The 24,293-nt window shown below is 41.6% G+C and overlaps 2 protein-coding genes across 2 annotated transcripts in view; one reads left to right on the top strand and one right to left on the bottom strand.

The window, feature by feature from the left end:
- The window catches only part of LOC120032236 (proton myo-inositol cotransporter-like), a 65,735-nt gene extending 54,085 nt beyond the window's left edge, over positions 1–11,650 (bottom strand). The window contains exons 1-2 of the mRNA XM_038978231.1: positions 10,963–11,650; positions 790–949 (exon numbers count right to left, since the gene is read on the bottom strand). Coding sequence (XP_038834159.1) covers positions 790–949; positions 10,963–11,509 — 707 coding nt within the window. The 5' untranslated portion in view covers positions 11,510–11,650. The remainder of the gene's footprint in view (positions 1–789; positions 950–10,962) is intronic.
- Positions 11,651–16,972: 5,322 nt separating this feature from the next.
- The window catches only part of LOC120031781 (mucin-2-like), a 36,943-nt gene continuing 29,622 nt past the window's right edge, over positions 16,973–24,293 (top strand). The window contains exons 1-3 of the mRNA XM_038977601.1: positions 16,973–16,979; positions 20,499–20,690; positions 20,804–20,868. Coding sequence (XP_038833529.1) covers positions 16,973–16,979; positions 20,499–20,690; positions 20,804–20,868 — 264 coding nt within the window. The remainder of the gene's footprint in view (positions 16,980–20,498; positions 20,691–20,803; positions 20,869–24,293) is intronic.

Consider the following 24,293-nt stretch of genomic DNA (forward strand, 5'->3'; position numbering starts at 1 on the left):
TTTTACTGTGGATATAGATACTTTTGCACCTGTTTCCTCCAGCATCTTCACAAGGTCCTTTGCTGTTGTTCTGGGATTGATTTGCACGTTTTGCATCAAAGTACGTTCATCTCTAGGAGACAGAACGTGTCTCCTTCCTGAGCGATATGATGGCTGCGTGGTTCCATGGTGTTTATACTTGCGTACTATTGTTTGTGCAGATGAACGTGGTACCTTCAGGCATTTGGAAATTGCTCCCAAGGATGAACCAGACTTGTGGATTTTCCCATGATGTCAAGCAAAGAGGCACTGAGTTTGAAGGTAGGCCTTGAAATACATCCACAGGTACACCTCCAATTGACTCAATTGATGTCAATTTGCCTATCAGGAGCTTCTAAAGCCATGACATAATTTTCTGGAATTTTCCAAGCTGTCAACTTAGTGTATGTAAACTTCTGACCCACTGGAATTGTGATACAGTGAATTATAAAAGGAAATAATCTGTCTGTAAACAATTCTTGGAAGAATTACTTGTGTCATGCACAAGACATTTGTGGAGTGGTTGAAAAACGAGTTTTAATGACTCCAACCAATGTGTGTGTAAACTTCCGACTTCAACTGTATACAGTGTATATATATTTACCCAAAAATATATGGGGGATTGGAAATTATGCAGACAATTATATTGATGGAATCTACAATCTATCTGTACTATTAAAGCTTATCTACCCCGTAAAGAAAAAGAAAATGGGGATAAATGAGATATTTTTTAGATATTCAAAGATGAGGCATGTAGAGCAATTGTCTCACCTCCATCCATCGTGGCGTAGGTAACTGAAGGCTCCGTCTATGATGCTGGCAGTAAACTGGCCTCCCGTGATGAACAGTGTGTTTACTGTCACCAGCTGGCCTCTCAGGTGGGGGGGAGACGTCTCAGCTATGTACACTGGCACCGTCATGGACGCAATACCTACTCATGTGGGATGGGGCAGAGGAATAGGGAAGACACAATGAGGAGTGTAGGACCGGACAGTGTAGGGTGAAGATGCCCCTAGACGCTAATCTCGCATCAGTTTAGCATTGGGGGAGGGGAAGCTGATACTAGATCTGCACCTAGGGGAAACTTCACCCCAGAGCATACAGTACAGTCAAAGTTTATGGATAAGTGCAAATTCAGCTTTTATGACCAGTACACTGGTTTGCCTAATTCAACATCAATGGTATAGGGTCTGAGTTATGCATGAAACAACATATCCTCTCCACAATCAAGTGGAATCTGAGTGTCCTCAGCCACTGTCACGTTCTTCAAAATGAGCGGACCAAGGGTTGTGTTGGGTTCCACATCTTTATTTCAGTGAAACTAGAAACAAAACAACAAAACTACAAAGAACGTGAAGTCGTAGGGTCACAAGCACATACACAAACAAAACAATATCCCACAATCACAGGTGGAAAAACGGCTACCTAAATATGATCCCCAATTAGAGGCAACGATTACCAGCTACATTTAATTGGGAACCATACAAAAACACCAACATAGAAAATATCAACTAGAACACCCCCTAGTCACGCCCCGACCCACTACACCATAGAGAACCAAGGGCTCTCCATGGTCAGGGCGTGACAGTACCCCCCCCCCCCCCCCCCAAAGGTGCCGTTGACCGTCGCAGGACGCTCTGGACTGTGAACCGTCGCCGGAAATCTGGTCTGTGAATGCGCACTGGAGGCCTAGTGCGTGGAGCCGGTACAGGTGGCACCGGATTGGTGACATGCACTTCAGGGCGTGTGCAGGGAGCTGGCACAGGACGTACCGGACTGGGGAGGCGCACTGGAGGCCTGGTGCGTGGAGCCGGCACAGGTGGCACCGGACTGGTGACACGTACTTCAGGGCGACTGCACTGCAGCATACTCCTCGCTAATTCCTCTCTCCGGTATCTCTCATTAAACTCCTCTATCGAATGCCAGACGGTCTCTGGCTCTCTCCTCTGCCCAGCCGACCGCCCCATGTGTCCCCCCCCAAAAAAATCTTGGAGTTTCTGTGGCACCGGACTGGTGCCCCGCTCTTCAGGGCGAGTGCGGGGAGCTGGCACAGGATTCACCAGACTGCTAACTGGATCCTCTGGTCGTATGTTGAGCAGAACACACTTGCACAACATCTCTCTCATCTCTCTCTCTCTCCCAACTTCTCCATTGCCTCCCTGACGGTCTCTTCCCTCTGATCAGCCACCAGCTTTATGTGCCCCCCCCCCAAAAAAAATCTTGGGGTTTCCCTAGCAGCGGTCCCCAGCGCCGTCGCTGTCCCCCTATGCTCCTTGGCGACTCCCGCCAGGGAAGGGTCTCGTGTCCTCTCATGTCCTCCCAAGTCCAAAACTCCTTTACCTCATTTACACGCTGCTTGGTCCTTTGTTGGTGGGATATTCTGTAACGTTCTTCAAAATGAGCGGACCAAGGCGCAGCGTGTGTTGTGTTCCACATCTTAATTTCAGTGAAACTAGAAACAGAACAACAAAACTTACAAAGAACGTGAAGTCGTAGTGTCACAAGCGCATACACAAACAAACAATATCCCACAAAACACAGGTGGGAAAACGGCTACCTAAATATGATCCCCAATTAGAGGCAACGATTACCAGCTGCCTCTAATTGGGAACATACAAAAACACCAACATAGAAAATATAAACTAGAACACCCCCTAGTCACGCCCCGACCCACTACACCATAGAGAACCAAGGGCTCTCCATGGTCAGGGTGTGACAGCCACATCTCTCATCTAGAGAACCTGACCAATCAAAACACTCAACCACAGAGCTGCTGCACCAATCACACACTAGCCATTAGGGCACTAAAGAGCCCTCATCAATGTGCACAACATCAATCATGTCTGACAGACTAAACAACATCAACCACAACATCTGTCATCTCTATAACCAGATCTACAACATATATCTCAAGTGCATCCACTACATCAGAGATACTGTAGCCTATATAGCATGTAAGTCAGTGTTGTTGTCAGCTGCTGCAGCCACAGACCATGCCAAAACGACTACATATTTACACTGACTGCTAGAACAAACAACATGTGTTTGCCCGGATTCATCTGACAAGGGCCCGTGACATCACCGCTCTGCGCCACACCGATAAGGGACTATTTATAGCACTCAGAGTGCACTGCTTCCTGTCTCTCCTCCAGTTGCCCGGCAGACGACGTAGCTACCTGTTACCATGGGAACCGCTTGCTTCGCCATGCAACCTCGCCGTTATACGACACCGGCTGGGGTTAATCAATATCTGGGAGACACGAGACGTTTTATTGGCATTTTATTCTTCTTCTTTTTACCCAGACTGTTAAAGGGGCCCTAGGGTTGCCGCTCATACGGTACACACCTGGGGTGACCAATCCTAGAGGTGTGGTTGATAGAGTTTCCAACTACACCTGTAGAGTTACTAGGTGTGCAGATTGCTCCAGCCCTGCAGTAGCCTAACACACCTGATTCAGCTGATCATGGTCCAGACTCAGAGTGACGGCCTTGATTAGTTTACTATTTCAGTCAGGTGTGTTAATGCAGGGCTGGAGCAAAAGCATGCATACCCAGTCGCTCCCGTGGGTAACACCGCCAAGTAAACAACTAGAGCTGAGCATGCTTCAACATCGATAAAGGGTTCAACTCTGTTTGCTCTTCTGTCAAAGGCTGTTCCTCTACAGCCTCTACAGCCTCCTCATCACATTTGACATGTTAGTCATTTTATTTTCATCATACACATGCAGAGAGCAGAACAAATAACTGAACCAAACGCGTGGTTGTGAATGGAATTAAGAGTATTGGAGCGTTTATTATGTTGCAAAGTTTTCAATGTGGATTAAAATAAAGGAGAGAGAGGCAGAGAGAGAGAGAGAGAGAGAGAGAGAGAGAGAGAGAGAGAGAGAGAGAGAGAGAGAGAGAGAGAGAGAGAGAGAGAGAGAGAGAGAGATAGGCAGAAGGAGAGAGACAGACAGCTAGAGAGAGAGTGAATGTTTTTGGGATGTTATCCTAATGTTAGATAAAACCCTAATGCAGGACATACACTACACAATTTGGGCACAAATTCGGCACGTTTTTGCCATCCTAGACAATGTTCATGATCGGGGTGAAATCCTATGAATTTGGTATAGGATCAGCACGTCAGGACACACCTAGTTAGAGCGGGTCAAGGACGCACGGATGATGGCTGTTCCGTTTTCCAGACCCCTGTTGGATGTCCCGATCATTTTCCGACGTCAGAAATGTTGGTTGTGCACCTTGCAGTATGAGAAGTGCTATGACGCGATTGGGCAGGGACCACTGCCAAAAGCCAATGAGCACTCAGCATGTGAGACCAAAACAATAACACTGAACTGGACAGCAACAACACACCATGTGGACCAAGGTGACGGAAGACAGATTGGTGGAGCTGTGGACAGAACACAACTGTCTTTTTAATATTACCTTTGAGTCAGACAAACCAAGAAGATAATTTCATATCATCATCATCATCATTTAAAGTCAATATTCTGCGATCCCGTCTCTTTTATTATGTTTCTGCACATACTAACGTGCACAGTTTGCGTGTTGGCATTTTTTTTCCCACAACAACTGAGAAATGCAGTGCAAGATCAATTAGTGAATCATCATGTAATGTGAGCACCACAGTCCTGTGGTTGAGGATGGACGGAATTAAAGATTTGGGACAAGGAAATCTGGAAATGTGAGCACATTCAAGTTGTTAATATTTTAGAAGATGTGTAGTGTATGCCAAGAATAACTAGAACTTAATGTAAATCTTAGCTAATGTTTTAGGAATGTTCCCGGTTTGCAGGGCGGATTCTGAGAGAGTGGTAGAGCCCTAGCCCTTCTTTCCTCCCCATCACTCCCTCCTTCTCTTGTTATCAGCGACAGCCTTTAGTCAGTCCTTCTGGTCTCCCCAGGCCTCTACTCAGTTCTCAGACACATGTGGAGTCCACCAGCACCAAGACTCTCACAGCCACGGCCACAGTCACAGCCATCCATTATAATGACCTCTCCTTTCAGGACCAAGGACAGCGGCACACACTATCCTGAACGAACTAGCATCATGTGTCAAAGACTTTCTATTTATAGCAAGTAGTCACCATGTGGAAGTCATTGAAAACCACAATGTGGGTTTCAATGGAGGACTAGCAGCACTCTCTATAATACAAAAAGTGCATGGTACTGCAATAGGCGTCATGGATTTTCAGGATCAGACTGAAATATCCCATCCAAAATCGTATTTTATTTAACCTTTATTTGATCAAGGAGTCATACTGAGACCAAGGTCTCTTTTACAGATGAGCCCTGAATTACATAAATGACAGAAAATACACACATCAAAATATCAATACAAAATGCAAGAAAGAAAAACATGGTAATAAAATACAAACACATTCATCAGTAATAAGGCCCTCAATCAGCTTTCTGAATTCACCTAGAGGAACCACAACATAACATTTAAGAACATTAGAGTAGAGACCAAAGGAGTTTCCAGAGTTAGCCATCCCCGAGATGGGGTGTGGTAACATTATGTCTAAAGTTTACTAATGCTGTTAGGTACAGTGGGACTTAAAGTTAAAGGGCTTTATAAATGAAAACATAGCAATGTATTGTGCAATGTAACCTACGTGACATCACAGAGGGCCAACCAACTGTCTGGTAGAGACTGCAGTGATGACTACTAAAATTGTCGCCCGTAAGAAAGTGCAATGCTCTATGATAAACTGCATCTAACAGTTTTAATGAAGTGGCAGCTGCGTTCATATAGATGATGTGGCCATAGTCCAGGACCGATAGGAACGTTGACTGAATCATCTGCTTTCTACTACTTAGCGAGAGGCAGGACCTATTTCTATAGAAGAAGACCATTTTTACTCTCAGCTTCTTATTAACTAACACATCAATATGCAAAAGTCTTAAAACATCAAACTTATTTTTATGTGCTCTAGGGAACAACATATACTTAGTTTTACCTGCATTCAGTACTAATTTCAGGTCAATAAGGTTTTTCTGTGAAGCAATGAAAGCAGACTGTAGATCAGAGACAGCCTGGTCAACCGTGGGGGCGACAGTATACACAACAGCATCATCGGCATACAAGTCAATATTGTTAATGTAAACATAAAGATGTACAGGACTCGACCCCTACAGGACACCTTTCGTAATATCCACAAAACCTGATTTAACACCATCATTAGATTGAGTTCTATCTGTCAAGTCATTTTTTAAATTCAGTTACGATATGTTATGATTGAGATCAAATTAGGACATTGACTTCAATGTTGTTGGTCAATAAATACCTGTTTGTCAATAATAAAACGGACAATATCACTTAATAGAAACAGATCATCATCATTCTGTGCCTTATAGACATACCACAGAACAAGTATGCATCCCAAATGGCAGCCTAATCCCTATTTAGTTCACTATTGACCAGAGCCATATAGGCCCTGGTCAAAAGTAGTGCACTATGAAGGGAATATGGTGCCATTTGGGACTCTCCACAGCTCTCCAATGTGTCCACCTAAAGGTCAACTCACCAATAATTGGCTCAAGATGGTAAGATGAACCAAACCCCAGGCTTGTGTTAAAGACCAGTCAAAGGTATGCATTTCTGCCTCCTCCTGACAAACGGCAAGAATGACCTTCCCTCAGAAATGCTAAGCAATTAAAGTTATGACGAGCCCAGCCTGCCGTCATGTAAATGTGATTGGACGTGTGACAGGGTACGCTCGGAATACAGTGGGGTCTGAAATTATTGACACACTTGATAAAGATGAGCAAAAATGACTGTATATAATACTGAGGTACAGTACCAGTCAAAAGTTAAGGGTTTTTCTTTATTTGTACTATTTTCTACATTGTAGAATAATAGTGAAGACATCAAAACTATAAAATAACGGAATCATATAGTAACCAAAAAAGTGTTAAACAAATCAAAATACATTTTATATTTGAGATTCTTCAAAGTAGAATAACAGCTTTGCACACTCTTGGCATTCTTCAACCAGCTTCACCTGGAATGCTTCCCACATATGCTGAGCACTTGTTGGCTGCTTTTCCTTCACTCTGCGGTCCAACTCATCCCAAACCATCTCAATTGGGTTGAGGTTGGGTAATTGTGGAGGACAGGTAATTTTATGCAGCCCTCCATCACTCTCCTTCTTGGTCAAATAGCCCTTACACGGCCTGGAGGTGTGTTGGGTCATTGTCCTGTTGAAAAACAAATGATATTCCCACTAAGCAAAAACCAGATGAGATGGCGTATCGCTGCAGAATGCTGCTTAAGTGTGCCTTGAATTCTAAATAAATCACTGACAGTGTCACCAGCAAAGCACCCCCACACTATCACACCTCTTCCTCCATGCTTCACGGTGGCAACCACACATGAGGAGATCATCTGTTCACCTACTCTGCGTCTCACAAAGACACGGCGGTTGGAACTTAGAATCTCAAATTTGGACTCATTTCCACCAGTTTAATGTCCATTGCTCGTGTTTCTCGGCCCAAACAAGTCTCTTCTTCTTATTGGTGTCCTTTAGTACTGGTTTCTTTGCAGCAATTCGACCATGAAGGCCTGGTCTCCTCTGAACAGTTGATGTTGAGATGTGTCTGTTAGTTGAACTCTGTGAAGCATTTATTTGGGCTGCAATTTCTGAGGTGCATTTAACTCTAATGAACTTATCCTCTGCAGCAGAGGTAACTCTGGGTCTTCCTTTCTTGTGGTGGTCCTCATGAGAGCCAGTTCATCATAGCACTTGATGGGTTTTGCGACTGCACTTGAAGAAACTTTCACAGTTTTTGAAATGTTCTGGATTGACTGACCTTCATGTCTTAAAGTAATGATGGGCAGTCGTTTCTCTTTGCTTATTTGAGCTGTTCTTGCCATAACTTGGACTCAGTCTTTTACCAAATAGGGCTATCTTCTGTATACCACCCCACCTTGTCACAACACAACGGATTGGCTCAAACGCATTTAGAAGGAAAGAAAATTCTACAAATTAACTTTTAAGAAGGTACACCTGTTATTTTAAATGCATTCAAGGTGACTACCTCATGAAGCTGGTTGAGAGAATACCAAAAGTGTATAAAGCTGTCATCAAGGCAAAGCTGTGGCTACTTTGAAGAATCTCAAGTATAAAATATATTTTGATTTGTTTAACACTTTTTTGGTTACTACATGATTCCATATGTGTTATTTCATAGTTTTGATGTCTTCACTATTATTCTACAATGTAGAAAATTGTAAAAATAAAGAAAAACTCTTGAATGAGTAGGTGTGTCCAAACTTTTGACTTGTACTTGTATATACTTGTATATTGTATGCTAAAAAAAAGGGAAATTATATTATGTTATACTAATACAATTTCTCAGAGAAATTAACAAGTAATAATTGTTTTTCTCACACCCCTGTTTTCAATACCTTTCAATACCTTAACCTTGCGAGGATAATGACATTAATCCTTTTTCCTAAAATGGGAGGGATCTTAGACCATTTCTCCTTACATAATCCTTCCAGATCCTTGATATCCATGTGGGAGCAAAATAGCTCCATAGCATCAAACGTCCACTATCTTTTACAATAAATATGCAGCCTTATGCTCATGCATTCTCAATTCAACGCCAAACCCACCACTGGTGTGCGTGGCCCAAGAGCTCTATTTTCATGTCATCTGACCAAGGCACCGGTTCCAATCCAAGTGACAGTGCTGTTTAGCATACTCCAGGCATTTACATTTGTTGATGAAAATAGAGCTCTTTAGCCACACACACCAGCGGTGGGTTTGGCATCAAAATGAGTAATGCATGAGCAGACATAAAGCCAATGCCTAGAGATGGAGAGGCAAATGTAACCCGTGTGACCCGATCAATGAACTATTTCGATGGCCGGATAAACTGCTTCTTTCAATCTTTGGAAAATACTAACTATTGAATTTGTTTTGGAAGATTGATGTGTCTGAGGGGTAATATTGAGCGAGAAGAGAGTGAGAGTCTACTGTGTGTGTGTGTGTGTGTGTGTGTGTGTGTGTGTGTGTGTGTGTGTGTGTGTGTGTGTGTGTGTGTGTGTGTGTGTGTGTGTGTGTGTGTGTGTGTGTGTGTGTGTGTGTGCGTGTGTGTGCGTGTGTGTGCGTGAGAGAGAGAGAGCAGTTTTTGAAAGATAAAAGGCTGATTCATATTTGCACAGGCTTACTCTCTGGGTCTATTAATTGGTGTCAAAAACAAAGATTGGCTAATCCCTATGACTAGTTCACTCAAACAGCAAAAACACACAAAGCATAGCACCCTTAGTCCATTCCTCCACTTGTTGTGCTCAATGAAGCCAAGAATTAAGACAAGGCTTAACAGTGATGAATTCCAAGCATGGCACACTACTTCACCACTACATGATTTTGATGCCCAAAGTAACTCCATACTATGAACATTATTCTACTGAGCATGACAGGCCAATCTTCATTTCCAATCAAAGGCAACATCAAGACTACGAGTCACCCAGAGGTTGCTATAAATACCTTCGGTACATCGTACATCGAATTCTCATTGAATGCCAAACAGTGTGAAATCTTGCAAAAGCCTACTACCTCCAAAAATACCATAGGCCTAGGCACTGCAGTCAGATATCAGTAACCCTGACAACAAGCCAGTCTCAAAGTAGTGGGATGAAGTTAGCAACTTCTAGTTTGATTATTGCTTTGGTATACGGCTAAATAAAGTATTGACTATCCCTAAGAAGTAAACTTTCTCAGTTTTGTATTAGGTTTGCCAATCAAAATACTGTAGTCTACAAGGCATGTGCTGTCATGCATGCACGTTAGTTGCCCTCTGATGATGGTAACCTAAACTGTCTGAGTGTAATAAACTAGGCTTACCCGTACACAGATAACCTCATCCTTACTCTAGGTGAATGAGATTAGCCTGAAGTGAAGAGTAAATTCAACAACTATCTGTTGATAAAGGAGCTTCTTTTTTGTTAAAAGTAAAACGTATGCATTTTGGTCCTTGACCTTCATAAAGGTTTTACTAATCTCTGGCTGACAGACTACATCTTAGGTTCTGGCCTTCTGTGTTGGTTGTACAGATGAAAAAGGAAGAGACTTTTCTATATTTCAAAATGGCTTCATATAGGCTCAGGGACCAATCACAATAGGACACCACACATGATGTGATTGGTTGCAAAAATCTGACCAATAGCATTTAGGCCCTATAGCTAAACACCTCCTCTAATATTCTATATGTAAACCCCTGAAAACCCCAGGGGCATTTTACCCCTTTTAGGTTGGGAATTTGTTTCTAGCATTAATGTAAGCACATTTCAGGTGAATCTGGAGGTTATAAATCAAACAATATCTTCAAATAAATCATACAGTATCTTTAGAAACGTTTATTTTGAGTAGGAATGTGAGTTAGCTAGTTAGTTAGCATGAGCTAGCATCTGCTGGGATTTAAGAGAATGATGATGTAAAAGGTGATGTAAAAAATAAAAAATAAAGGTTTTAATGTAAGCCTAAAATAGAGTTTTAGGCTTACATTAAAACCTCATCATAGGTTATTAATAGTGAGATGTGCAATGCCATTTTGTTTCAATATTTGATTGGTCTAATAAAATATAACTAGTTTTCTAGAGTCAATTACTAAAAAGTGACTAAATAAAACGGATTAAATGGATTTTAACGCACACATTTTCAGCGGGCCGCTTGCTCCATAGGGAGGGGCATTCTGCCCCAATAGTTGGGCAAGACACACCTTTTCTAGAATTAGTATTTTAATAACTAAAGACTTGTCAACCGTGTTCATTTATTTTCTGTTTCCACATTCTCACCAAAGTTCGTTTTTTTTGTGTCAGCAATTACATTTTTGTTACCCTACCTGTAAACAAGTCATCTCATCCCCAGGCTAATTGTCTTGTGAACGAGATAAGTAAACAAGTGAAAAGTTGCAGAAACTAAGGAGACACCTTACCAAGTCCAAGCCCGACAATGAGACGTCCGACCAGGAGAACCACCTTATCGGGAGCTGCGCTAAGCACTATTCCCCCAGATGTGAAGATAAAACTAGCCAGGAGGATGCAGACCCTGCGCCCGAAAACTCCGTTCAAGAACCCGCCGGCAAACGCGGACAGCGCGGCGGCAGCCACAGTACTAGAGATCAGAACCTCCTGCCATAGGGCGCTGAGATTCATCTCCCTCTTGAGCAGGAGCATCGCTCCCGAGATTACCCCGGTGTCATAGCCGAACAGAAAGCCACCCAGCGCGGAGAACGCGGCCAGAACATAAACAAACCCAGGTGTGACATCTTGGTGGAACTGTTTACGCGCCTCTCTCTCCAGGTCCCCGGTGGTGGTGGCGGTAGCGGCATTGGCAGGGACAGCCTGGCTGTTGATGCTCGCGCTGGACGGAGCTTTGATGAGGCTCCGCTCTCCGTCATCGTTCACTTTCTTCCTCCTCTCACCCATCAGGTTGCTCATACTACGAAGACTATAGTCATTGTCGCTCGATTTTCGGGACATAAGGGAAACAAACGCACACACGAAATGTTCACAGGACTGTAGTTGGTTGGTTAGTTAGTTGTTAAGAGTAAGAGTTGTTTGTTGTTCTCAGTCGAGCAAATGTGGTCCAAAAAACGTTAATTATTGATCATTCAAGTTGACAGAAGTTGGTCTGTACCCGTGGTCACAGGCTACAGAAGTGTCATCACAGTGGTACTGATGAGGGCTTCTCTCTCTCTCAATTTTTTTTGAGCCGAAGAAGGTAAGGCATGGAGGAGAGCTGGTGTGTTCGTCATTGCCAGCGTCGCTCTGACGTAAAGGTATTGCTCTCATGCAAGCTGCCATCTAGACACTGGCCGTGTTCCAGATAATCAAAAGGACTGTAGGTGTCTGACTGATTTACAAATCACCTTGCATCATAAATAACGTCTCGTTATTAGTTGTAGATCAGTCAGTCCATCACAATTTACCAATGATACATTGCGGTTTTGATCGTCTCCAACACGGCCATAATCATGTTTTCAATTCAATATGTTTGGCAATATTTTTTTAAGCCAATGTTGGGCAATGTCTACAAAAATGGATTTCGATGTGATTGTAGGATATTTCTGGTATCATAGCATTCAATTTCTTTTATTCTATTCCGCTTGGTTATACTGTAGGCTACATTTCCACAATATTATAAATCATTAGCCTATATAATGTGGTCTTTCATTAATCCAGTGATATTGTGTCGTCTAACTATTTGAAATAGCAAGATGTGCAATGTGTAAAAAATATCCCCCTACACCTGTAATATCCCCATATCTTTCCCATTTGCTTTTCTCCTCAGCAAATGCAAATGCAGTGATGGTGTGCCCTCTTCAGGGCAAACCTCAATATTTCAATTATATGAACTGAAGTGCTTGTTACAGAGTAGAGTGGTTTACTGTATGCAAGTAGTGGGTATATGCCCTGTCATTTAAACAACTCCGTTTTTTCCCTTTTGATTGTAATTTTGTGGGACCTATTTTATGTTTCATAATGTCTAGTCGGTGGAAGATTTATCAACACGAGGACTTGTTAGAAGGGAGTGTGACAAAAAATGCACCCAATGACTGAGGGAAATCAATTCAAAGCATTCTTCCTTCAGACTTCCTTCAAACGTCAACAGTGAAGAGGCGACTCCGGGATGCTGGCCTTCTCGGCAGAGTTCCTCTGTCCAGTGTCTGTGTTCTTTTGCCCATCTTAATCTTTTCTTAATCTTTTTTTTGACTCTTCTGTTTCACCACTCTCGCCACCCTGTCTGTGTCGCACCAAACGACGAGCATCACAAACACCGGGAATCTTCCCCTTCAGTTGGTCAACTTTTACATTTACTGCAACCCCAGTTATCACTCCTTTCAGTGGTACCCTATTCTTGAGAGCGAAACAATTCAAAGGTCTTGCCCCCATTCGTTTAACGCCGAGCGCCTTCTCCCTCTGACCAGCACAAACACAAACAATTATTATAAGACCACTTCTGGTTACCCTCACTGATTCCACAGCACCCAACTCTGTTTTCACCCACCCTGAAACCACAAATGGATCAGCCAAAAGGCAAGGGTTCACTTTTTCCAAAAACTTCACTCCTACAGACTCATCTTTATCCAGACCCTCTGTGCAAGACTCGGGCTCCGAGAACTTCACCCACACCTACCACCTCTGATACTTCTCCCTCATTCACTTCCATTTCTCCTCCTGTCTTCAGCTCACTCTGCTTACACTTTCTACTGTTCTTCTTTAACAAATAATCTCCCTTTTTCCCACCGTTTCTAACAGCCCCACGCTCACCGTCTTCCTCCCTCTCTCTCTCTTAGACCTCCTCTGCCTCTCTTTTTCCCTCCATTCCTCCTCCGTATTCCAAGTATGCGTCTCCTTATGAAAGTACTGCACTTCTCCTGACATACATCTTGTTCTTATCTTGTCAAGGGACGCCATTTAACCGGCTGTCACAATCTCCGTACAATAACCACAAACCCCATCGGGATGTCTCTCATTTGTATCTGGAAGTAGCTAGCAAGTTAGCTAGTAGGCTTGGGTGCTTGACTGCCGTTGTGAGGCCAGAGCACTCGGATCAACCCTACTCCTCGGCCAGAACATCCAATGTGCGCTCTGAATGATTCGAGAGCAAATGCGCTCTAAATTTACGAATGGACAATCTGACAAAGCTCTGAATTTACAAAAGCCCAGAGAGCACTCAGAACCATATCTGGTACTCCAGATTGAATTTACGAACACAACCTACAGTATGTGTCTCTAGTGCACGCAGTAGGTCTTTTATGATTGGCTACATGTACACACACACAGGTCTTGTCATATACACTACTGAAGGGGGGGGGGGGATTTGCACTTTCAGCAGGTGGTTCTCTCACATCTCCCTTAAACGGTCAGGTTGACATTTTTTGGAGGAATCTTGTCCTAGAGGCAGGGCAAAGTTAAAATTCTCGATATATAGACTACCAGTCAAAAGTTTGAACACACCTACTCATTCAAGGGTTTTTCTTTATTTTGATTATTTTCTACATTGTAGAATAATAGTGAAGACATCAAAACTATGAAATAACACATATGGAATCATGTAGTAACCAAAAAATTGTTAAACAAATCAAAATGTATTTCATACTTTAAATTCTTCAAATAGCCACCCTTTGCCTTGATGACAGCTTTGCACACTCTTGGCTTTATAGTGTTGATGACTTCACTATTATTCTACAATGTAGAAAATAGTAAAAATAAAGAAAAACTCTTGAATGAGTAGGTGTTCTAAAACTTTTGACCGGTAGTGTACGTAGTAAAAATGAATGAAAACCATTTAATGTTAGGATTAAGCATAAGGTTAGCAGTGTTTTTAAGGTTAGGGTTAGGTTTAAAATCAAATTTTATGACTTTGTGGCTGTCAGTTAGTGACTACCCTGCAGGACTGCCTCCAGTACATGAGTCTCCCCAAAAAATGCCAACCTGATGAAAAGTGTTCTTTCATCTGTCATGCATGTGTTGAAGTGTGTTATTTTTATCCATTGCAGGGAGCCCCACCACAAATGGATCAGGTACCTACAGACCCATGATGTTCCTATACAGTGCCTCATCCTCTAGAGAAAAGCAGAAAAACATCCTGTTGTATATAATATCTCAACAGATCCGTATTGATGTTACTATCCTCTATAATGGGATGATTAACTATATCCAGCAGAATCTTTCAACTATTTAATCTTTCATTGACCGATTAACTATTAATGCTTTGAATACAGTGGGCTAATAAAGCCCCATTACTTGACCAAACAATGTGATTTTGTGATAAATGGATATTGTGTCAACTACAATCTAATCTGTCATTTTAAATTAAACTTGAATACAAATATCTGCACATTCCAAAGATTCAAAAGTCATTTCTTCACTTACTAACTATTAAGTCCAAGTAGGCGTAAAATGTCCCACCTAGTCTCATTTGTACCATAAGTGTAACGGCTATCGTCATATTCTTCCTCCTCCTCGGACGAGGAGAGGCGAGACGGATCGGACCAATACGCAGAGTGGTTAGTGTTCATAATGATTTATTAAAACGAAACTGAATAATGAATTACAAAACAAATAAACGAAGTGCATAAACCGATACAGTACCGTGTGGTGCTACAAACACAGACACGGAAACAAACACCCATGAAACCCAGGCTGCCTAAGTATGATTCTCAATCAGGGACAACGATTGACAGCTGTCTCTGATTGAGAATCATACCCAGCCGAACACAAACATCCCAACATAGAAAATCAAATATAGACAAACCCACCCAACTCACGCCCTGACCAACTAAATAAATACAAGAAAAAGGAAAACAGGTCAGGAACGTGACAATAAGATGTAATAGTTTTCTCCCTTTGTTTGGCAAAAGGGAAGAGGTGGGGACAATGTGATTAAGAATCCTTCCAATATATTAGGTAAGATGTAGGCTAAAGGTTATCTCCTTTTGTTTGTGAACAGGGAAGTGGTGAGGAAAATGGAACAATGACGAACGTGCAGAAGTACATTAGGTAAACTGTCGGTGCTTTGGGTCATTGATTATGAAATATCAGAGTTTAAACATTGACACTGTATACACAGAGTGTACCAAACTTTGGGAACACCTTCCTAATATTGAGTTTCACCCCCCCCCCCCCCCCCCCATGTTTTGTCAAGTTGGCTGGATGTCCTTTGGGTGGTGGAACATTCTTGATACACATTGGAAACTGTTGAGCGTGAAAAACCCAGCAGCGTTTCAGTTCTTGACACAAACCGGTGTGCCTGGCACCTACTGCCATACCCCGTTCAAAGGCACTTCAATATTTGTTCTTGCCTGTTCCATCTCTGAATGACACACACACACAATCCATGTCTCAATTTTCTCAAGTCTTAAAAATTCTTCTTGAACCTGTCTCCTCCCCTTCATCTACACTGATCAAAGTGGATTTAACAAGTGACATCAATAAGGGATAATAGCTTTCACCTGGATTCACCTGGTCAGGCTATGTCATGGAAAGAGCAGGTGTTCCTAATGTTTTGTACACTCAGTGTAGTACCGTAATGTCTATTTAAGCCAACTATTAGTAGTAAGTGTTAAGCACTGATATCTATTAAGAAATAGCCAATCTCTGTTTTACTTCGAGTGTTGGCCCTTTTTACCTTCCGAGAGAGTTCTCAGGGATTATCACCACGACTGTGTACGTCTCACTCCAAGCCGACACCAAAATGTAGCAAAGATCTTTATTGGACCCTGAACAAACTGCAGACTATCAACACATTAACTGTCCAACTCGCAGAGATTTTACGCTGGACCACTGCTACATGCCTTTTCGTCACGGGTATAAGGCCATCTCCCGTCCTCTGTTCAGCAAATCTGACCATGACTCACTTGACTCAATTTTTTTCCTTCCTGTTACAAACAAAGACTCAAGAGGGAAGTTCCGATGATCAGGTCTGTACAACACTGGTCTGACCAACTAGAATCCATACTCCAAGACTGTTTTGATCACGTAGACTGGAATATGTTTTGGGTAGCCTCTAGGGATAACATCAATGAATACGTTGACTCAGTCACCGCATTCATAAAAATATGCATAGATGATGTGATATCGATAGTGTCTTTCAAAACTCACTCAAATCAAAAACAGTGGATTGATGGCAGTCTTGTCTGGAAACTGAAGGAGAAAGATGCTGCTCATTAACACAGCAAAGTGACCGGGGGACAATTGTATGGTTAAACAGTACAAATACAACCTATCCAGATCGATCAAGATGGTGAGACACAAGTACAGTACAGGGACAAAGCGAAGGAGCGATTCAGCGGGAGTATGTGGCAGAGGTTTCTCGTTCAAATATTTTTTATTGAACACACACAGGAATGGTGTATAGGTATAAAAGGCAGGCGAAGAGCATAGGCGACAGCGCACAACCCTGCCTTGTCCCTCTGTAGAGGTTAAATCCGGGCGACAATGATTGGTTAGTGAGTATTCTCGCACAGGGGTTCCTATATAAAAGCTGGATCCAATTTATGAACCCATCTCCAATATTAAATTTCTGTAGGACTTTGAATAGATAGGACCACTCAACTTGGTCAAAAGCCTTCTCGGCGTCAAGAGATATAACGGCAAGGTCCACGTTTGGTAACCTCTGAGAATACATAATGTTGAAGAGGCGCCTGAGATTGAAGAATGAGTTTCTGTTCGGGATAAAGCCGGTCTGGTCCGAATGGACCAATTTGCCAATTAAAGTGCTAAGCCTGTTAGCCAGGGTTTTTGCTAAAATCTTTTGGTCTGTATTAAGGAGGGATATTGGTCTGTATGACTCTACCTCTTCCGGATCTTTACCCTTCTTATGTATAACTGTAATGAATGCTTCATCCAAAGTAGATGGGAGAGCTCCATCCTCCTTGGCCTGAACCAACATTTTGTGCAGGTAGGGAGAGAGCATGTTGCTGAATGTTTTATAGAATTCACCAGGGTATCCATCTGGGCCCGGGGTCTTGCCACTCTTTAGAGTTTTAATTGTTTCTCGAATGTCTTCAAGAGATATTTCCTTATTCAGGAAGTTAGAATCTTCCTGGTTCAGGGCAGGAAGATTACAGTCCTCCAAAAAGTTTTGCATAATTAAGGGGTTAGGATCTGCTTTAGATGTATATAGAGTCTCATAAAACTGACGGAATCTGTCATTGATGTCTTTGGGGGAAGAGAGTAATTCCCCAGATGCAGATTTAACTTTGTGAATCATTCGGTCACTCACATTTTTTCGAAGTTGTCTGGCGAGTAATTTGTGTGGTTTGTCACCAAACTCAAAATATTTTTGCTTGGCGTAGAGAAAAGATTTAGCAATTTTAGCTGAGAGAATCTGATTATATTCAAATTTTAAAGAGGTAATTTTTTTATGTTTCTCCATAGAAGGATGTCTAGCATTCTCAAGTGAATTTGTCCCTCCAGTTCTACCAATTTTCCCCTGTTTTGCCTACTCCTGGCAGTCTGATAGGAGATGATACAGCCTCTCAAATAAGCCTTAAGTGTTTCCCACAGTAATGCTGGGGAAGTCTCTGTGTTGTCGTTGGTATCAAAGAAAAATGTAATTTGGTCTTTAAGATGTTCACAGAATGTTGGTTCTGTGAGGAGCTGAGGATTTAACCTCCAGACCCTCTCGTTTGGTACGATGTCACCCAATCTCAGGGAGAAGGTGAGTGGACTGTGGTCCGAGATTATAATATCATGATACTTCACATTACAGGTATAGGGGAGTAGTTTAGCATCAACCAAAAAGTAGTCAATTCGAGTATAAACATTGTGAACATGAGAGTAAAAGGAGTATTCCCTACCCGTAGGGTTAGTGATCCTCCATATATCAAATAAGTTAGAATTCTTTATGTAGGTATTCAAGAATTCACTTGAATATGAGGTGGGGGTAGAGGATCTGTCCAAATATTGGTCTAGCACACAGTTAAGGTCCCCTCCAATGATCAGGTTAGTTGTCACGATCGTCTTCGTGAGAGAGAGTGGACCAAGGCGCAGCGTGTGCAAAATACATCTCTTTATTTAGAAGAGGGAAAAACACGAAACAAACAAACGTGAAGCTAAAGACGTAAGTGCAATAACAAGCTACAAACGTACAACATAGACAACTACCCACAAAAGCCTACTGCCTATGGCTGCCTTAAATATGGCTCCCAATCAGAGACAATGAATGACAGCTGTCTCTGATTGAGAACCAATCTAGGCAGCCATAGACATAACTAGACAACTCTACTCTACTCTGCCCCATACACATACAACACCCCATAGACACTACAAAACACATACATTCCCCATGTCACACCCTAACTAAAAAACATAAAGAAAACAAAGAATACTAAGGCCAGGGCGTGACATTAGTATGGGAGATATCTGGAATCAGGGCAAGGACTCTTTTGAAAAAAGAGGGGTTATCAATGTTTGGCCCATAGATATTTAGTAGAGTTACAGAAGTAGAGTGGATCTCTCCTATTACGATCACATAACGACCCTCTTTATCCACAATAGTGGTTTTATGTAGAAAGGGAATTCCTTTCCGTACCAGAATCGCTGTGCCTCTCGTTTTGGCAGAGAAGTTAGAGTGATACACTTGCCCCACCCACCTACATTTAAGTCTGCTATGAGAATTATTTTTCAGATGGGTTTCTAGCAAAAATATAATATCAGACGAGAGTGCTTTCAAGTGGGCTAGGACCTTGCCTCTCTTAATTGGTTCGTTTAAACCCTTGACATTCCAGGAAGTGAATGTGAGCCCCGCCCCCCTCTCATTTGTAGTTCCTATGGTGGCCTGCATAACATGTAACTCAATAAAAAGGTAAGAAAGTGCACCAAACCATCACGATCAGCATATGTAGCAGCTACACCCGAGCAGTATCCAGCCAGCCCCTCCCCCCCAGCAAGCACCTTTACTTCCCACCCTGTTCCCCTACTTTCCCCACTATTTACCCCCCCCCCCCCCCCCCCCCCCCGATCAACCCACCTTTAACAGGCATACACAAATAGGAGAGAAAAAAATAGAAAAATAAAAATAATAAACACATTGTCTGGCCGATGCCAAAAAAGCCCGGCGCGACCTCGAACAAGAGGTAAAACAAAAATAAAATCCCAACTATAAGTTCACCTCTCACTATCCTAGAACTTCTACTAACATATGAACTGAGGAGGCTCCCGCGAATAAAGTGTTCAATTAACATCTAATAAACCTAAAGAGAATAAGTTGCAACTTAAACATATTGCGCACTTAAGCGTCATCTTGGTTCAATCCCTGAGATAAACAAGATATAGCATCACAAGATTATATTGCTGAGCAATGCCGGTCTAAACATGAACCATCCGCAACCGACATAGACAGCAGTACATTTACATATTGTGGGTTAGATCGGAAACAATAATTTTTCTAAATTAAACGTACCCCCCAGTCAGAAAATAAATAAATAAAAAGGTTATATATGTATATATATACATATACATACACATACATATATACATATATATATATATATATACATACATACACACACATACACATATACATACACACATACACACACATACATACATACGTACATACACACATACATACACACACACACACACATACACCCCCAAAAAATACATATAAAAGTATATATTTAAAAAAATATATACATATACACACACACACACCCATACCTATATACATATGCATATATACACATACATACACATACATACACAAACATTCATGCCCCAGAGTAATAATCTACACTAATTTAAAATATACACATACATAATAGTAAAATGCTAAGAGAAAATAATTATAAAGTACAAATAATAATTATATGTACGCACACCTACACAGACACTACAGAGGGCTGGTGGGGATCTAATCGGGAGAGCGGCCCTCGGCTAAAACAAAGGCAGAACGGCACAAAACATCAACTTGCTATCCAGGTGTCTGTGTCTGCCCCTTCCCAACCATCACCCCCAGTCCCCTGGCAGAGGTTTCTAACGATCACTGATTACAAAAGGAAGTCCAGTCACGTCTCGGACGCTAATGCCACCCTACCGGACGAGCTAAACACCTCTTTCTCACACTTCGTGCAAAACAACTCTGAGCTGCCAAGGAGAGCCCCTGAGGACAACGAGGGCTACTTGCTTATGGTCTCCACAGACAATGTCTGTAAGTCATTCAAACGTGTTAACCCTCGCAAGGCTGCCGGCCCAGACGACATCTCAAGCCACGTGTACAGACCAGCTAGCTGTTGAGTTTTCTGACATTTTCAATCTCTCTAGCTCAGGCCGTTATCCCCAACTGCTTCAAGATGTCTACTGTCATCCCCGTGCCCAAGAAAGGGAAGGTAACTTAACTGATTGACTACCGACCCGTAGAACTCACTTCTGTCACCTCCTCCCTCCCCGACACACTCAACCCTCTCCAATTTTCCTACCGCCCCGCTACAGGACGATGCAATTGCCATTGCAGTGCACACTGCCCTCACCCATCTGAACAAGAGAAATGCCTATGTGAAGATGCTGTTCATCGACTACAGCTCGGCCTTTAATACCATAGTGCCCTCTAAGCTCACCACAATGCTACTGTATTGTATCTACAACTGCCAGAACCCCCCCAATTGCACCTTAAAGCCTTGAAGCCCACTGGCTGCGTCTGAAATGGCACTCTATACCTTAGATAGTGCACTACCTTCAGTAAAGAAAATTGTTGCTTCCTTATGTGTATGCAAAACAGGCACAATTTCTTCCTCCTTCCTGGTAACGAGATTAAGATAATATTTCACCGGTTAGGGACACCGCCCATGTTATTACAATACTCTTTTTACTGAAGAATTTCTCAACCAGGTGTATGACCTATAGTGCCGTGATAAAGTATTTGCCCCTTTTCTGATTTTCTCTATTTTTGTTACTGAATGTTATCTTATCTTCAACTAAAACCTAATATTAGATAAAGGGCACCTGAGTTTACAAATAACACAAAAGTGATACTTATTTTATTTATTTAATTTACAAAGTTATGCTCACCCAATTCCTCTGTGTGAAAAGGTAATTGCCCCCTTACACTCAGGAATTGGTTGTGCCACCTCCAACCAAACAACTTTACTGCCTTGTTGCAAGGTTTGGAATGTTTTAATCTCTTTGAATTCTTATTTTCACTCTGCTGTCATTTAGGTAATTATTGTACAATGCTGTTTATACATTGTCAGTTTTATCCCATCACAGCCATTGAACTCTGTAGCTGTAAAATCAGCAATGGCTTCGCGGTAACATCCCTAAGCATTTTCATTTCTGTCCTGCAGTTCAGTTCAGAAGTACAACTGTATGTTTGATGTGTCTGGGTGGTTTAATGCATCATTATTAATTTGACCATGTTTAAAGAGATATTCAATGTCTGATTTATTATTTTTTATCCATCTACCAATCACCCTTATTTATGGGGTCTTTGTTATTGAATCTGTGCTTGAAATTCAATAGTTGACTGAGGGACCTTACAGATGTTGTATGTATGGGGGAGAGAGGAAGGGTTAGTCATTTAAAAATCATGTCAACAGCTATTATTTCACACAGAGTGAGTCCATGTAACTTATATGATATGTTAAGCCAAATTTTACTCCTGAACTAAATTAGGCTTGCCTAAACAAGGGGCTGAATATTTATGCAACAACCATATTTTAGTGATGAATTTTGTATTCATCTTTAAAAAATAAATATTCTACTTTGACATTACTTTGTGTATATTGTTGACAAAAAAGTCACTGTATATAGGCTTGTTTTACCCTATTGTTTTTATGCAATGTGATTGTAAACAAACACTGTATAGCCTCAAAACATGGTTAAAACTATCATTTTTATACAGTATCATGGATGGTCAGTCCTTGCATCCATAACTCTATATGAATTTGACTGGTTACATTTCTCCAGTCCCATCCATCAGCTGCTTACAGTGGAGGGGAGTCCGCTTTGTTATTGTTTGAACTACATATTGCCCCTTTAATGGGACTGAGGGGTCAAAATATCAACCAAAAATCTGATGTATGGCCATATTTTCAAAAATGTCTATAAATAGCATACTTGTTTCATTTGATTTGATATTCCACACCATCTTAACATTAAGACATCACGTTTAGTTTTTTGCCCTAGCATTACACAGCTGGGGGGGGGGGGCAGGACCGAGTTTGGGAGACCCTGCCCTAGAGTGTAATCGGGTAAATATGCAATGCCACTAAAGCTGTAAAGCTAAACATCTTTATTTAGACATATCCTATCTTTTTGTAAAAGATTGGAAACGTTACCTCTCTGCTGGATATAATATATTTATATGGGACTTTACATACTGTAGAGTGGCAGGTTTGTTGTCACATTTCTTAAAAGTGACAAAGTATATCATATCAGATCATATTTCATTAAAAGAAAGTAGACTTCAGGGAACAAGTTATCTTTGTATTTAATACACCACTTTGAAAGTGAGAATGTCAACATGTTTTCAATGATAAAGGAAAGAAGAAAGGACACGTGGTGTCGGTTGTTGATTGAATGTGTTCCCCAAACAATTTTAGACATGTTCAAGTCTCCGGGCAAGGGCACTCATTATAAGGGTAATATGTGGTTGACTGGGTTAAGACTTTGTTAGCCTGCTGAGATAAAGCTGAGGCTTTGGTCCTGCTTGCAGCGGTCTCTTCAAAGAGGAGGTCAAAGGAAGGTGAAGTGTAACACAGGTGGTCCGGTGACCACGCTCGCGTGATGAGTAAGGTTGTCATTTTTTAACAAAGAATTTGTGGAGTGGTTGAAAAATGAGTTTTAATGACTCCGACGTAAGTGTATGTAAACCTCCGACTTCAAATGTAGAATTCTGTTGGTGGCAAGAATTTGATATAATAATTTAAATAGAAAAACTCTAAGTGTTGAATCAAGTGCTGTTTTTTGTACTAGTCCATAAACCATGTGCCATGGAATCGGTACGAACAAGTTCCCTACCTTCTCCCTTTTCCACTTGCCTCCTCCGTTTTTGTGGTATTTCTGCAGTCAGTTGGTTGTACATTTGGATTGAGCAGATATTCCCATTAATTTTCGATAGCTACTTAAGTGACATAACTCCCCCGTTTCTATTCATAATATCATTAAGAAATATAATTTTAAAAAGTATATTTTTTTCCATAAAGGATACTTTTTTTAATGAGTCAGTATATTTGAGTTTAACCATAACATTTGTTGTAATATCTGTTCTATATTTTCTGGAGGATAAAACTGAAATTGAAACCAGCTTTGTGTGGCTTGTTTAATTTTCAATTAGTCGGACATGAGAAGTTGTTATCTGTATAAAGGCACAAAGGCCATTTTAGAACAAAGGATGAGCCTTTCTTAATAATCTGCTGGAGAACCATTGTGGTATAACTTACAGTATTTAGTGAGAGGTTTTAAAGGTTTAATATTTAATCATTTAAGTGATGAGTGACTTGTCTGAGACATTGTCTGGTGCACAGGAGACCTGGCTTAGAACCTCCTCAGTCAAACTAACACGTCTTCAGGTAAGATTGCTCATCCCATGCATGGATCACTAAGCCACCTCTGTTTCACTCTCATTAAATGGGGTGCACAGATCCTTCTGCTTCTCTTTGCCATAGAACGTGTTGTTGTGCAGTAGGCCTGATTTCAAACCCAGTCAGTTATGTTGGTGCCGTGATCTCTGAGTATGAGGTCAAAGGGGGTGAAATGTAACTGAGGTGGTTCAATGAACCACGCTCTTTGATGAGTAAACTTGCTGGAGGCTTGA

Source organism: Salvelinus namaycush, chromosome 38, assembly GCF_016432855.1.
Source record: "Salvelinus namaycush isolate Seneca chromosome 38, SaNama_1.0, whole genome shotgun sequence".
NCBI lineage: Eukaryota > Metazoa > Chordata > Actinopteri > Salmoniformes > Salmonidae > Salvelinus > Salvelinus namaycush.